At 36.1% G+C, this 15,417-nt stretch overlaps 2 protein-coding genes across 9 annotated transcripts; both read left to right on the forward strand.

Annotated features, from left to right (window-relative positions):
- The first annotated feature begins 817 nt into the window (after positions 1-817).
- On the forward strand, positions 818-4,060 carry LOC125210342 (uncharacterized). Of its 8 annotated transcripts, none has more exons than XM_089066935.1 (7): positions 818-969; positions 1,078-1,173; positions 2,194-2,472; positions 2,621-2,727; positions 2,829-2,961; positions 3,095-3,289; positions 3,449-4,060. In XM_089066935.1, exons 3-7 carry the CDS (start codon positions 2,203-2,205, stop codon positions 3,779-3,781), a joined length of 1,038 nt encoding a protein of 345 aa, XP_088923061.1. In that variant the 5' UTR covers positions 818-969; positions 1,078-1,173; positions 2,194-2,202; the 3' UTR covers positions 3,782-4,060. The 8 variants fall into 8 exon arrangements, with proteins under 8 accessions (XP_088923061.1, XP_088923062.1, XP_088923060.1 ...); XM_089066936.1 differs by having other exon boundaries at positions 1,078-1,154; XM_089066934.1 differs by having other exon boundaries at positions 819-969; positions 1,078-1,143.
- Positions 4,061-7,531: 3,471 nt separating this feature from the next.
- On the forward strand, positions 7,532-11,964 carry LOC125198880 (potassium transporter 8-like). Its single transcript, XM_089068869.1, has 9 exons — positions 7,532-7,766; positions 7,858-8,058; positions 8,151-8,637; positions 8,744-8,797; positions 9,861-10,121; positions 10,195-10,247; positions 10,343-10,466; positions 10,555-10,809; positions 10,885-11,964. Exons 2-9 carry the CDS (start codon positions 8,020-8,022, stop codon positions 11,862-11,864), a joined length of 2,253 nt encoding a protein of 750 aa, XP_088924995.1. The 5' UTR covers positions 7,532-7,766; positions 7,858-8,019; the 3' UTR covers positions 11,865-11,964.
- Positions 11,965-15,417: the final 3,453 nt, after the last annotated feature.

Raw genomic sequence — 15,417 nt, forward strand, 5'->3', positions numbered from 1 at the left:
GCAGTGCACTTCTGTATTGCCGTGTGTCCGGGTTTGCCAGCCGTATCCTCCCTGATCCTGAAAAACTCGTATCTTCTCTCTAAAGCACCCACCATATGCATAAACAGAGGACGATACATCCTAAAACGTCGCCGGAATAAGGCCTCCCCAAAACGCGGTTGCAGAGCAAAGTAGTCCTCATACAACCGAATATGTGCAGCAATGTGGTCACGGGGTACATGACGTCGGCGATGGATCGGCCGAGGTACCGTCGCCGCTGCCTCTGCCGGAGCAATCGATCAATCGCCTCTTGCACAGCGAGATCCAATTCATCATCACTATCACTATCACTAGCGCCTCCGCCACTACCACTCGCACGACTACTCGCCATTAGATATAATTGAAAAAAGAGGTTAGAGAGAGAAACTTATCAACACAAGTGGTGTGGATGAAATGAAGTTGGGGGAGCCCTATTTATAGAGTTTTTTTTATAAAAAAAAAATAATAATTAAAAAATGCGGACGTCTGACCGGGACGTCCGACCTTCGCCACAGTGGCGGACGTCCGGTCGGACATCGGTGCGAGGGGCGAGGCCATCCGACGGGCACTCGGGACCGGGACGTCCGCCGGTGGACGGTGGAGAAAACACCTACTCTGCAAAATAATGCTCACTGTTCACTACTGCAGCCGCTGGATTAAACAATCGACGACAGGAGGCACGCAGATTTGACTATAGGGGCAGATCTGTCATTTAAATACTCTGACCGCCGGTCACGTGATTATATTTAACCGAGGGGCCGGCCTAGTTTCGGGCAGCGAAACTTGCCGTCTCTATCTACCCGCGTCCTCCGCCGGTTACCAAAACTCATTAATATATTTCCCTCATTTTACAGTTTTACACTTAAATAATACACTCATTCACAACTCATACTATATCTAAAAGGAAAGAGAGAGATTCCTGTTCTCCTTGAAGATTTAACTATTCTGGAGGTCTGCAATTAATACTTTCACCATTTTCCCGTTGTTGCGGCGGCCACAGTTCTTTCTTCTCCTGCTAATTACTCTCATCTGCCTACTCATTTTAGGTATTCATTGCAGTTTCATCGCACAGCATTTCGAATCGGCTCCGGAATAGATCGAAAGTCGAACTTCGCGAGGTGAATGGTAGTGAATGCGTGAGATCTTTATGCAATTGTACTTAATTCTTCCGTGCATTTGTTAGTTCGTACTCTCTTTTTGTGGCATTTTGCTGCTGTTTTGCATTTTTGTGTTTTGAATTTTATGTGCTGGATCGCTGTTCTAACTAGGAATCGTTAGTTTCCAAATGCCAGCAATTTTCGTTGTTTGATTTGTTGCTTTAGCTTTTGGCTTGGTGTGGTTTTTGTAGTTCGAATTCGAGCGATCTGCTAATTTCGATTGATCTCTGGTGACATACTGAATCGTTTTCTTTTGTTTTGTTACTGAGTAGCCTTCGTCCTTAGTAATTACGTATCCTGTGGCTGAAGCCTGAGTTTTCTCGATCTAGTAATTTGCTGTCTGTAGCTAGATGGTGCTGTTACTGATTTGAAGATGATATAGTAAAACTTAAGAGTTGGTAATCTGCTCCCTTAATCTTCTGGAAATTTTGGGATAATCATTAAGTGTAGTAAAACTGGTTCACAGAAAATTCTAGTTTTGAGACCTGTGTTTGCATCATAGTGATTAGATTGCCAGATAATGAATTGATGTATATTCAATTCGCTCAGCCATTTGAACTTTGATATGCAACTTCTTTCAATAATTTTTAATTAGACTCTGTTGTGCTTAACTGGTGATGAGCACGGGGCGGTTGGGATTGATAGATTATTTAGAAACTGTGGAACATAATCTAGAATAGAACTTGCCAAAGTTTCTAGCCTCTGTTTTTGTCATTGCATTTGGTACTGCCAGTGAGCTCCTAGAAAAACTTACTATTGGAATTACTCCTAGATGCGAAAGTGATTCATTCATGAACTCTGAGCAAGCAGTGGTTTGCTTTACACATTGCTTAATAATTATGTATATTTCCACCTTTTGTCCCTTCTGTCATTACTGGTTTGCAATAAATTACCTGGTATAAAATGCAAAACTCTTCAGTTATAACTTTGGCTTGCCTACTTATTGACATAGAACCTATCGTATTTCTTATGTATAATTTTCTGAAACTCCATTGAATTCTTACTGATGTTGCTTCAGGCTACCATAATGTCTGAAATAGCTGTCAGAGATAATAATGTACCCGAGTCTCAGAAGATAAATGGAGGCTTCAGTAATGGAAGCATGGTGAAATCTCAGGTTGAAGGTGTGAGCAAAAACAATGAAGAAAGGCAAAGGAAAGGGATGGCTACAGTGGTTGGCACTTCCATTAAGATTGACGAAACAGACAATTCTGAAGCGGCGATAACAAGTATAGAAGTAGAGTACATTGAGTCCGAGGACTTGAAAGACGTAGAAGACGTGGATGATTGTCTGAAGGTAAGGGTGTTCTCTACAAATCTTTATAGGCTTCACTAATACTTTGTTTTAAAGCGGATGAGGATTTCTGAGATGTCTCAGTATCATGATTCCATCCTTGAATGAATAATGGATATGATGTAATACTTATCTTGTACTCTGGTTCCAGGCCCTCTTGTCAGGACTTGGCTCCAAAGACTGGGTTACAGTGTGTGACGCACTCAACAATGTTCGCCGATTGTCTATATTTCACAAGGAAGCTATTGTTAATATTCTGTAAGTATTATATTCTCTTTGGTTTGGCAGAAAAATGTTATCTCGTTGTTTTAACTGTGTTTGCTGATCGTGATATTATATGACTCCTTGCTTCACACCAGGGATGAAGTCATCTCCTTAGTCGTGAAATCCCTAAAGAATCCAAGAAGTGCTGTCTGCAAAACTGCAATTATGACTGCCGCAGACCTGTTCAAAGCATATACAGACAGCATCATTGATTTGTTGGATCCTTTGGTAATATATTTTCATCGAAAATTTGAACTTGATCGATGCTATTACTCTCAACTTGTGCTTCTTGTGAACCGTCCTTTTCTGAATATAATTTCTTTACAGATTTCAATTATTGATTTTTCATTTCTATTGTTAGCTTGTGCAACTTCTCCTCAAATCCTCACAAGACAAGAAATTTGTTTGTGAGGCAGCTGAAAGTGCATTAGTAGCCTTGACAAGATGGGTTTCTCCCGTTCTGTTGCTACCCAAGTTGCAGCCTTACATTACACATAGAAATCCTCGAATTCGAGCTAAGGCTTCTATATGTATTTCTCAAAGTGTCCCACGGCTGGTAAGTACTCTTGGACATGGTGTGCTCTTTACTGTGTTTTTATTATTTCTCCTGTTTTGTGTATTTCAAAATTCGACTAGTGCCTGTAAAATCATTCCCCCTAAATCTGTAAAAGTCCTTTGTGGCATCTCAATTGTCTTCATGTGGCATTATTTGCAGGGAATTGATGGAATTGAAATATTCGGTATAGACAAACTGATTGTAATAGGCGCATCCCAGCTTAGTGATCGGCTTCCTGAGTCCAGGGATGCAGCTCGTAACCTGTTGCTAGAGCTGCAGTCTGCATACGAAAAATCTCAAGTCCCAGAACTAACTGCAGTACCTGAGCAATCTGAAGTCCCAAAAACAACTGATGTACCTGAGCAGCCTGTTGTAGCATCTTGGAAGGATTTCTGCCAATCAAAGCTTTCGCCTTTAAGTGCTCAAGCTGTCCTTCGTGTGACCAACTCTGCTCGCGAGGAAGGCTTATATACAAAAGCTTTTATCTGGTAATATTTTCCCCAATTTCGTGGCGAGATTTGAAAAGTTTTATACTTGTATATACCATGGAAGTTTGAAGTGTTTGCAGAGGCAGCAGGTGAAGCACGTATTGGTGCTATAGATCCTACGATTTTACGTATATGGCGAAATTTAAGACTAGCAATATTTCCTTAATGTTTTGACGTTGTGTATTGTTATTTTGTGCTTGGTTGTAAATTGTTCCGCCCGTGAGCTGTTAAGTGGATCTACATTTTGTTAGCATAATTTTCTAAATCTTGAGGTGTTGAGTTTTCTCTTTGTGCAAAAAAACACAGTATGCGTGTACATTTGGCTTTTTTTGGTCGTTTTTTGGGCTGATGATGTTATTTACTGCGTGTTTGAATGATAGCACTATTAAATTTGGAATATAGAGGATATTTTCATTAGATAAAAGTTACTGTTTGTTGGTTGTCGCGTTAAATTTGATGTTGTTCTTCTCTTTGCGATCTGAATATAGAGAGTTAAACGTCATGAATTTTCATTATCAAGACTCCATTTTTGTACTCGGAGTTCATTATGAACTGCTAGCTGATAAAAGAAATTATTGATGGATTCGAAAGTGGAGAAAAAAAAAGTGGTGATTTGTATTATCAGAAACGAAAAATAACTAAATTATTATGAATCAAATATTAATAGACTATTGGTTACAGACTTATAGATGGATAAGTGTTAGTATTTTTTTCAGAGGATTGGATATTGATTCTAGTTATAAGATTTTGATTGTGGACAAGATCTTCACACTTTCCTACCGATGATCTCCTAAATCTAGATAGCTTTGCATACAGTGAAGGTTCAATTTGAGTTACACACGATGAACTGAGGATTTTGGACAGATGGAGTTGAATAAATGAAAAACGAATAAGAACAAAACCTAAGACGTTGTCGAACACAAAAATGAGCCCTTGTGGTCGGGGATTTCATTTTAGAACAACTTCAGCTATAATTCAATCGAAAAGGCGTTAAATAGGAAAACCACTCTTGAATTGGCACATTAGCATTGCCCACTTTATTAATGTGGACCTCATATTTAATGCCAAGGATAAGTACTCTATCCGATTTTCCTACTAATGATTAATTGTCCGTTTTCACAATTTGTTGGCTTTAATTGTATCATTGGATTTAGAACTATATATTGGAATTATTAAGATTCTCAATTTGATTCGCTATATATTTTAAGAAATATAAAAGAAATGAGTGAAAAAAATCAGTTGAATATAAATTCTACTTGTATAAGTTAATTTTATAATAAGTTATAAGTAAAATAATACACACACCTATCATTTACAATAACAAAATTAAATATGAAAAAATGAGACTCCTAATCAGATAAAATATTTATTTATTTATTTAGTAAGTATTTAATATCCTATATATTTCTTACTGAAAATGAAATTATAACAGCGTGTATTTAGTAGATTGGGAAGCTCATTCAGCAAAAATATAAAAAAGTAAATAAAAAATTAAATCGCAAACATACTAAAATGATAAACTAGGAAACATTGTATTTCGCCCAAAAAAACGTGCGTTCAAGTTTACTGTTTTGTAGTAACATTTTAAATTTTATTGTCTTAAAAGTAGAGAAATACTATGTATAATCATACATATACAGAAAATTAATGTTTAAAAAATAAATGTCATGCTTTTAAGTTTAAATTTAAATGATACTATTATCTTCATACAATCATGAAAGATTCTTGTAAAAAGAGCAAAAAAGGTATATGTAACTTTTACTATTCCTATCTACCTTTGTACTAATATTTTTCTTTATTGTTTTATAGAACTTTCTAGCAATGGACATGTCATTCTCTATCAATTATTTTGATATTGACGAATATTTCATTGTCATTCGACTCTTCTCGAATGTGTACACACAATTTCATCAAACTCTCAATTTCAAATAAGGCCTTTCCTTTATTTCGATACTATTAAGTATAGGTGATTCGTAAGGGCATATTATGTTGTTTAGATCTACATTAATGTACGGAGATTTTATGGATAAATATTGATTTATACTTTATTTTCAATGATTATTCCTCCTAGACTAATCAACAGCACTCCTCCCTAAATTACAACCTTACAAATTACTCCCTCAGTCCCACATTTGGAGTGACAATTAGTTATGGCACGGGTTTTAAGAAATTGATGGAGTGTATAATGAATGAAGTGGGAGGTAGAGTGTGTAATAAATGAAATGAGATGGTGGAGTGAAATGATGGAGTGTGTAATAAATGAAGTGAGATGATGAAGTGTGTAATAAATTAAGTGAGTTGGTTGAAGGTGAGTCCCTCTTTGACTTTTTGGTTTTTTATTTTTGTTTTGATTTATTTTAATATATATAATGACATTTGAGTGTAATTTTAGTAAATAATGGGGTGAATTTTTATGTGCAAATATGGTAAATTCTAAATATTACTCCAAATATAGGACGGACTTTTATGGCAAAATATCACTCCAAATCTGGAATGGAGGGAGTAAATTCTATCAGTATTTATAAGAATGAAATAGATGAAAGTACATTTTTATACATACTTAGTTGTTTAACAATTGAAAAACTTAGTGAGCAATTCTTCAGATGTGGAAACAAATTCTTCTTTTTCATTAAATTCCTTCCAATTTTTACTAGTAACATTCTGAAGTGAAACTATTTTATACTGTCTTATCCCTTAATAATAGACCACATTTGTTATTTAAAATAAACTAATTTTATTTAAAGAACTTTTTTTTTTCCTTAATAAGGTGGGTTTTCTTTTCCACTAATAATACTTTAATCATTTTTTCTTTCTATCTCTCTTACTTTATTAATTTTGATTAAAATTCGTGTCGTTTCAAAAGTTGTCTAATTTTTTTTAGTACGGAGAGAGTATTTTTTACTCCAGAGAACATGGGATAAAAAAATTCAATAAAATATGATGACTAGACTTCTCAAATATGGTGGTCAAAGTCAAAGAGCTGTGTTTAGGCTTGGGTTGAATTCCAGAACTGACATTTTTTTAAATGCATTAGTAGATTTTTTTCCTTTGTGCATAAATAAAATATACTCCCTCCGTCACCCATTAGGAGTCATGGTTTGACCGGGCACGGGTTTTAAGAAATGTAAAGAAAAGTTGGTTGAAAAAGTTAGTGGAATGTGGGACCCACTTTTTTATATTGGTTTTATAATAAAATGTGAGTGAAGTGAGTTAGTGGAATGTGGGACCTATTACTATTTATGGTAAAAATGAAGTGTGACTCTTAATTGGGGACAGACCGAAATGGAAAAAAGTGACTCCTAATGGGGGACGGAGGGAGTAGTACTCTTACTAACATTTGGATTAATCGTCATGCAAAAATAAGAAATTCTCATAGTAATAAATTTGCAATTAAAGAGGATAATAATATAGAAAAAGAGTACTTATCAAATAGGAGAATAACAATACAATTAAAACAGGTGTGAAAAAAGCAAGATACAAATCTCTGTTTTGATAAGGGAGATTCTAGCCCATTGCCACGTTTTCTTTTTCCCTGCCTTATATCAATATCAAATCAAAGCAAACATTTAAGAAGAAAAAACTTATGCATAAAACCCAAATAATTTCTCATCATACGTTACTTTAAGGAGCTAAATGGAGTAATAACTACAGTTTGTGTTAAAAAATGCACAGATACCCGCACGTATGTGTATGTGTTTGTTTACAAACATCTGAAACTGGTGCTGAGCAAATAAGACAAGGAGGGTTGGTCAGAAAGTATTAATTAATTCTGGTGTGGTGGTTTTGAACTACTTACACAACTCATCCATTATCCCACAAAATTGGACTGCTTTATTTTCTCCATCCAATTTCCACGCATTTATATGCTTGACACCTCTTAATTTTTTCAATTGGTTTCACTTTTCTTGATCTTATATAACTGAATATTCTACCGACAGCTAAGGACCTACACTAATCTCTCATAATAATATTTTATTACTGTTACACAAGTAAGTGTACTTTATATATATGTATGTAGTAGTAGTAGTATATATTTTGGAAAACCGTCTTTAACTCAATTTCCCACCATCTTCTGTGTAGATTTGAGCGAGTGTTTGCTCTTCAGATTTTCCCTATTTCAAAAGTGCCCCTTTTCCTTGTAGCATTCTTGAATTGGTTTTTGCAGAAACCAGATTTTAGGTGTTGATTCAGATCAGATGTTAGCTGAGAATTGACTTTCAGGTGGATTTAAGGAGGCCCGTGATGGATAACGAAGGATGTAGTGGTAAACACACACTAAAGGTGAAATCTTGAACCCAAATATTTGGAGAAAAGGCATCAACTTTGATAATTTGTTACTAGGACTATTTATTTTCCCTGTGAATTTGTTGCAGAAAGAATCTTGGCGGACAGTATTCGCATTGGCTTATCAGAGCCTGGGAGTTGTGTATGGGGATTTAAGCACATCTCCGTTGTATGTTTACAAGAGCACTTTTGCAGAGGACATTCAACACTCAGAAACCAATGAAGAGATATTTGGGGTTCTATCTTTTGCGTTCTGGACACTAACCCTGGTACCACTTGTTAAATATGTGTTCATAGTGCTTAGAGCTGATGACAATGGTGAGGGTGGGACTTTTGCTCTCTACTCATTGCTATGCCGTCACGCCCGAGTGAGCACTCTGCCCAATGGGCAGCTTGCTGATGAGGATTTGTATGAATACCGGAAGGAAAATAATGAATCTTGTAACAGTGGTGTTGGTTTGAGATTGAGGTCTGCATTGGAGAAGCATAGGGTGTTGCAGGTGATTTTGCTCACTTTGGCTTTACTTGGGGCTTGTATGGTGATTGGGGATGGAGTTCTTACTCCTGCGATTTCGGGTATGAGAAGGCATCTATTCCTTTGATTTTGTTATGCTGCAAAGATTAGGGAATGAATTGATTGGATATGATATGAGAATTGCTTTTGATTTGTTTGAGTATACAGTGTTTTCAGCAGTATCAGGATTGGAGCTTCTTGTTTCTAAGCATCATCACCAATGTGAGTCTTTGAACTTCCTCAAGTTTATCTTGTTTCATGCTGGCATCGATTGTCTATAACCAATGTGTTGCTCAAATTTGATAGCTAGTTCTTCTGTTAGGTGGTAAACTGTAGTAGAATTTTTTATGATTTCGTTTTTGCACACGACAGTGTAAATCAATTAGTTCCTTGCCATGTTTTAGCTCTGTCTTAAGAGTTTGTTTTCAGCTCTTCAGTTAGATGCCGAGGTTAAAAGCATGTTTGACTCTGTGAACAGTGTGAATTTGTAGAGATTGGTCAAACAAGGGTAAAAGGCATGTTATCCTTGAGGTTTTCATTGGAATCAAAGAAGTCATATTCCAAAATTCTTTTGATTTTCTAGAGATTATCGTTGGATTGGAATTTTTTTTGTAGACGGAACCAGTACAAAAATAAGGATAATGCTGTGGGGCCTTTGTTATACCAGGACAATTTTTTTGGTCTTCATCAAAGTTAAATATATCACCATTATCTAAGTATTGACCATTCTTGGTACGCTAATGTAGAGATGCAACTCTGATTAAGACAACGTTGTTTGTTTGTGTTCGATGACCTTATGAAACGAGATTAACTTTTTAGTACGATCGCGACATCCCAAAAGTTCTAGTCTACTAGACGAGTACATCCGTGGATTTGAAAATGTTAAAATACAGTATAAAGTATTAAGCCTTGTTGCAGCAAGCTAATATTTGTTGGCTCATTCATTCCGTGTTCCACGTGTAAAAACATAATGTGGAACTGAACTGTGGCCTTGTTGAAAAAGAAAAGAATGTTAGTATTTGTTTTGCTTGGATCGTCGTCTATTCTCCCTTATGTGGTTCTCTTTTAGGTATATTGTATCATTCTAGTGCACTTGTTTACTCCAGTGCTCCAAGAACTGACAAACTGGAAAAGAATTTGGATGAAAAAGAGAAACTTATAGGGTAAAAGGCAGAATAAAATTGCTCTGGAACTTTGAACATTTATCTCATATGAGATCTATTATGCAAGTGATTTAAGATATTATGCAAAGGTGACATACTGTTAAATTTGTATGTTCCTGCAGATATAGAAGTTCCAGTTGTTTGCATGATTCTGGTGTTCCTATTTTCTTTGCAACATTTTGGGACCCACCGGATCGGATTTCTATTCGGACCAGTTGTTATAACTTGGCTGTTGTGCATCAGTTCCATTGGGATCTACAATATTTTCCACTGGAATCCCCATGTTTACCAGGCACTCTCTCCTTATTACATGTATAAGTTCTTGAAGAAGACACAGGGTCAAGGCTGGATGTCGTTGGGCGGGATCTTGCTATGTATAACAGGTATTAAGAGCTCACGATTTTGTAGTTTCATTTCCTCCTCGAAACCAATATCTAAATGCAGTTACACGTTCAGGTTCGGAAGCCATGTATGCTGATCTTGGTCACTTTTCCCAGTTGTCCATCAAGGTAAATTCGAACTGGCTGGTTTTCTTTGAGTCGATTGCAAAATATGTGTCATGTTAGCAAAGATGAAAAATATCGCTATTCCTGCCTCGTTGCAGATGGCGTTTAGCTTTGTGGTCTACCCATCTTTGGTCTTGGCTTATATGGGACAAGCGGCTTATCTTTCAACGCATCACATAATCGAGAACGACTACCCCATTGGGTTCTATGTTTCAGTCCCTGGTATACGATATTCCTCATCGTTCCATCTCAACTTGAGCTATGTAAGCGTGGTGTTGGGGCTCTTATATATAGCTATTTTATGGTGCAGAAAAGCTGCGTTGGCCGGTGCTTGCGATTGCTATACTCGCAGCTGTGGTTGGAAGCCAAGGCATGATAACCGGGACCTTTTCCATCATCAAGCAATGCAGCGCTTTCGGTTGCTTCCCGAAGGTCAAGATGATCCACACATCCTCTAAGATATGCGGCCGGATTTACATCCCAGAAATCAACTGGACTCTGATGCTGCTATGCTTGGCTGTTACAATCGGCTTTAGGAACACAAAGCACATCAGCAATGCATCGGGTAATGTTCACAACCGATAAATGCTCGATCACCAGTCGAATATGTTAGCGTGTAACGTTCTGTTTCGTATAACAGGTCTGGCAGTGATAACCGTTATGTTGGTGACAACATGCCTTATGTCTCTTGTGATCATAATCTGCTGGAACAGAAGCGCCCTTCTCGCCATCGCTTTCACGCTCTTCTTCGGCTCCATTGAAGCGCTCTACTTCTCGGCTGCGCTGATCAAGTTCCTCGAAGGCGCTTGGGTCCCCGTCGCCTTGTCTTTCGTCTTCCTCATTGCCATGTCCATCTGGCATTACGGCACACGGAAAAAGTACGAGTTCGACGTACAGAACAAAGTCTCCCTCAACTGGCTCCTCCGCGCCGGCCCCGAACTCGGTGTTGTCCGAGTCCGGGGCATCGGCCTCATCCACACGGAACTCGTGTCCGGGATTCCGGCCATCTTATCCCATTTCGTCGCCAACCTCCCGGCTTTCCACCAGGTTTTGGTCTTCTTGTGCATCAAGTACGTCCCGGTGCCCCACGTTCGACCTGAGGAGAGGTTCCTCGTTGGGAGAATCGGCCCTAGGGAGTACAGAGTGTACCGGTGCATAGCCCGCTACGGATACCACGACGCCCTCTTGGATGACGCTGCGTTCGAAGAGGATCTGGTTTGCACGATAGCCGATTTCATCCGGTCGGAATGGAGCCATCATAATAAGCATTCCGAGGACGGCAACGAGAAGATGACGGTCGTGGGGAGACCCTCGTCGTTTAGCGTTGGGGACGACAGTGAGGATGCGGAGGTTCCGATGAAGAGGGTGAGGTTTGTGGTGCCGGAGATAGAAAAAAGGGGGGAGGCAGAGGTGGAGGAGCTGATGGAGGCGAGGGAGGCGGGGATGGCGTTTATACTCGGGCACTGCCACGTGAAGGCGAAGGCGGGTTCGGGTTTAATGAAGAGGATAGCCATTGATGTGGGGTATGATTTCTTGAGAAGGAACTCGAGGGAGCCTACATATATGGAGAGCTTTCCTTGTGCATCAACGTTGGAGGTGGGAATGATTTACCATGTATGATACTTGGTGCTAAGCACTCGTGTAAATAGTGAATCATCACAACCCAAAGTAACTCTTGTTTCTCTTGGATTCAAATCTAAAATAATAACACGTTTTTAAAGCTTAAGAGGGTTATATATAAACATTAAACTTTAGGAGTAGTATTTTTCAATTTTGTGCGGTCACAAAACAATTTAGCGTATACTACATCATAATTACTGTAAACACGTATGGTTATTAGGCTTATAGCACCCTAATCCAAAATTAACACCAAATCCTCACTCTTAGATTTTAAAATGAGTGGATGAGATTAAATCTTACGAATCTTAATAAATAGTAGTAGACAAAATATCAACAAAAGGATAATATCGTCATTATGTTATCATATGATAATTTTCGTGAATGTTTTTTTATATCTACATAGTGTATTACAAATATCAACAATATGACATAAGAATATCAACACTAGTACAAGAAAATATCAACAAGATTTTTACATGGTTTTATTGAGATTTTTTGATGTATTTGTTGATAAAAATCTGGTTATCATCATTTACGAAAACTAAAATAAAAAATATCAATTTCATTATCCGAACGTCGTCGGAACATATGCAATTGAGATCTCGTTGGAATCCTTATAAAATTATCTTTAATTTGATATATTTTTTGCGTAAAAATAATTTAAATCGAGAGAGTTACGTAAATTTAAAGTTTTAAGATTATTTTAATGAGAGAGAATTGATATTAATACCCTCTAATTTTATTTATTAATTTTCTTAATTAAAAATATAATCCATGTGACATTATTTTAACCACTAGATCTTCTAATCTAATGGCTAAAATTTAGTCTTAGTTTGAAATTACTAATTACTAAGTTAGCAATTGACCATTCCTCATAGACGGATTATACAAACATTTATGCAGTCGAAATTGCAAATAGAGTTATTTTGTAGATTATTAAGCAAATAACCTTCTACTCCCTCCGTCCCAGAAAGATTGTCTCAGTTCATTTTTTGCACTCGTTTTGCAAAAATAATAATAAATAGGTAAAGTTAAAAGAGAGTAAAATAAGAGAAAGAATAATATAGGTAAGACTATTCTCTACATTATTCTATCTTTTAATTTACTCTCTCTCTACTTTAACTATTTATTATTATTTTTGCAAAACGAGTATGAAAAAGAAAATGGGACAATCTTTCTGGGACGGAGGGAGTATAAAATACTGTGAATCAAAAATATTTTTTAGACAAGGAAATCACAAAAATGATAATTGCATAATTTATTGGTCAATTAAAGGATGGTGGGATCATTATCTTTCACGAATTCTTATGCAAACAGTATCCAGAATTGAAGAAAATAAGTATGCAAACAAAATTCCAATATTGAGAATTTGATAGATAAATAAAGAAAATATTATAGTAGGAGTAATATGCATTTTAGCTATAGATCGTACTAATGACTTATCTTTGAATCAATTCGGCCCAAAGGAGTACAACAACGAGCCCAATCCGTTTAATTACATAAGCTTAACAAATCAGCGAGAAATTGCAAATTAAGTGGTCCGATTTAGAAAAAAATGTAGGACAAAGATTTTGCTATCTTAACTTACTCTATAAAGTAGACAAGTGATACATTGAGTAATTATGGTTAGAAGTTTCAAATAGTTTAACTTAGATACTCTTAATTAAAGGTACATAATTAGTTTTGCTTTAGTGGGAAAACAAGGTAGGTGTGATTTGTAAATTGCTTAGCCCTAAAGAAATGGCTTACCAATAATTAAATCAAACATAAATGCACCTAATACCAACAAAAATACAACACTTTGTACAAACAATCATCATATTCTCGTGTTTTATTTTGTACTATTACCAAGCAAATCACATAAATTTACAATTGAAAATTTGATGGGACTGAAAATGTATTTTTGAAAAATTACAAATAGCAAACTAATGCCTAATTAATTTAATTACTTAATGAAATCAAAAAAAATAATTAATGAGATCCATATATATATATATATATATATTGTATTGTACTACAGTGAAATATTGCTGAAGAAATAAGAGATTAATTGATGAACTCATAAAGGGCTTTTTCAATTTTATTTCATGAGATATATTTTGGTAGTAGTTCATTATAAAATATGGAAGTAGTTATCACCCTAGATGAGTTATCACCCTTACAAAATATGGAAGTAGTTCATTATACTTATATTATATATACTAATAAAAAAAAATCACCAGATTGATATGATTGTAGGAATAGAATCTTTCCCGGTGGATCCAACAATTAAAAGAAACTAAAAGCAAAAAAAAGTAAAATATAATTATATAAGCCATTTTAAACAGTTAAGGTTTGTCAGTTGTCAAGTGAACAAGAAAAACGAATATGCTATTCATGTATATAAAGAGAGAATCTTCATTATTGTGAAACCTACTGAATCGCAAAATTAAATTATCATATTATATTAAGTATATTTTTCAATTGAAGAGATTATATTATCTGGTACAGCTCTATATCGAGCCCTCCGCCACGTCGGCATACCTAACGAGACCGTTGGCCGCCGACTTAGTTGGCTCCAGCCACGCTCTCAAATCACAATCACCAACCGGTACCATTAATTTGTTAAAAATTATATTATGACGTTAACTATATCTCCTTTTAGTGTGAAAAAAGGTTAACCTCGCCCAAGCCCAACCTTTTAATGTTTACAAAAGAAAAAAAAAGGGTTTTTTGAATGGATATTTTGCTCATAGTCTTCACGTGATTGGGGAATTTCTACTCTATCAGATTAATCTATCTAAAAATAGTGAACTTAATCTTTACTTTCAAGATTAATGAATAAGCCAAAATTTATATAATCAATGTACTATAGTTTTATTGGCTATGCTTATAAATATTCCAAAGTTGTCTCGCATTCTATTCTTATTAGACCATATAATTGTTTTACTAGAGCTGATGTTTTGTTTTTATCTGCATAATAATTTATTTCTCATGAGTTATAAGATAGACATAGGTAGTAGAAACCAAAGTACAGAACTCAAATATACTCCATATAAAGGGTAATGATATTATGGGGTGAAAATGTGAAATCTATTTGAAATTTAGTACTAATACAAATCAAATTACAGAACTCTAGTATATATAAAAAGTGAAGAATATACTACTCCTGCTACTTATTACTCCCTCCGTCTCAAATAATTTGTCCAACTTTTCTATTTCTGTCCGTCCCACATAATTTGTTCAATTTCACTTTTACCACTTTTGGTAGTGGATCTCATATTCCACCAACTCATTCCTACTCACATTTTATTATAAAACTAATATATAAAAGTAGGACTCACATACCACTAACTTTTTCAACCCATTTTTCATTACAATTCTTAAAACCCGTACCCGGTCAAAGTGACCCGAATTATCTGGGACGGAGGGAGTACTGCTCCGGTGTAATCTAGACTTTAATCAAAGACCAATATTCCCGTTATGTGAGAATGAAGACCTTTTGACCGGCATTCCCGGTATCCGGTGACTCTTCTCAACGAACACTTGATATAATCCCGTTATAAAAGAAGAA

This window comes from Salvia hispanica, chromosome 3 (assembly GCF_029641045.1).
Source record: "Salvia hispanica isolate PSC_SH4W2 chromosome 3, Shi_PSC_v1, whole genome shotgun sequence".
In the NCBI taxonomy this organism is placed as follows: Eukaryota; Viridiplantae; Streptophyta; class Magnoliopsida; order Lamiales; family Lamiaceae; genus Salvia; species Salvia hispanica.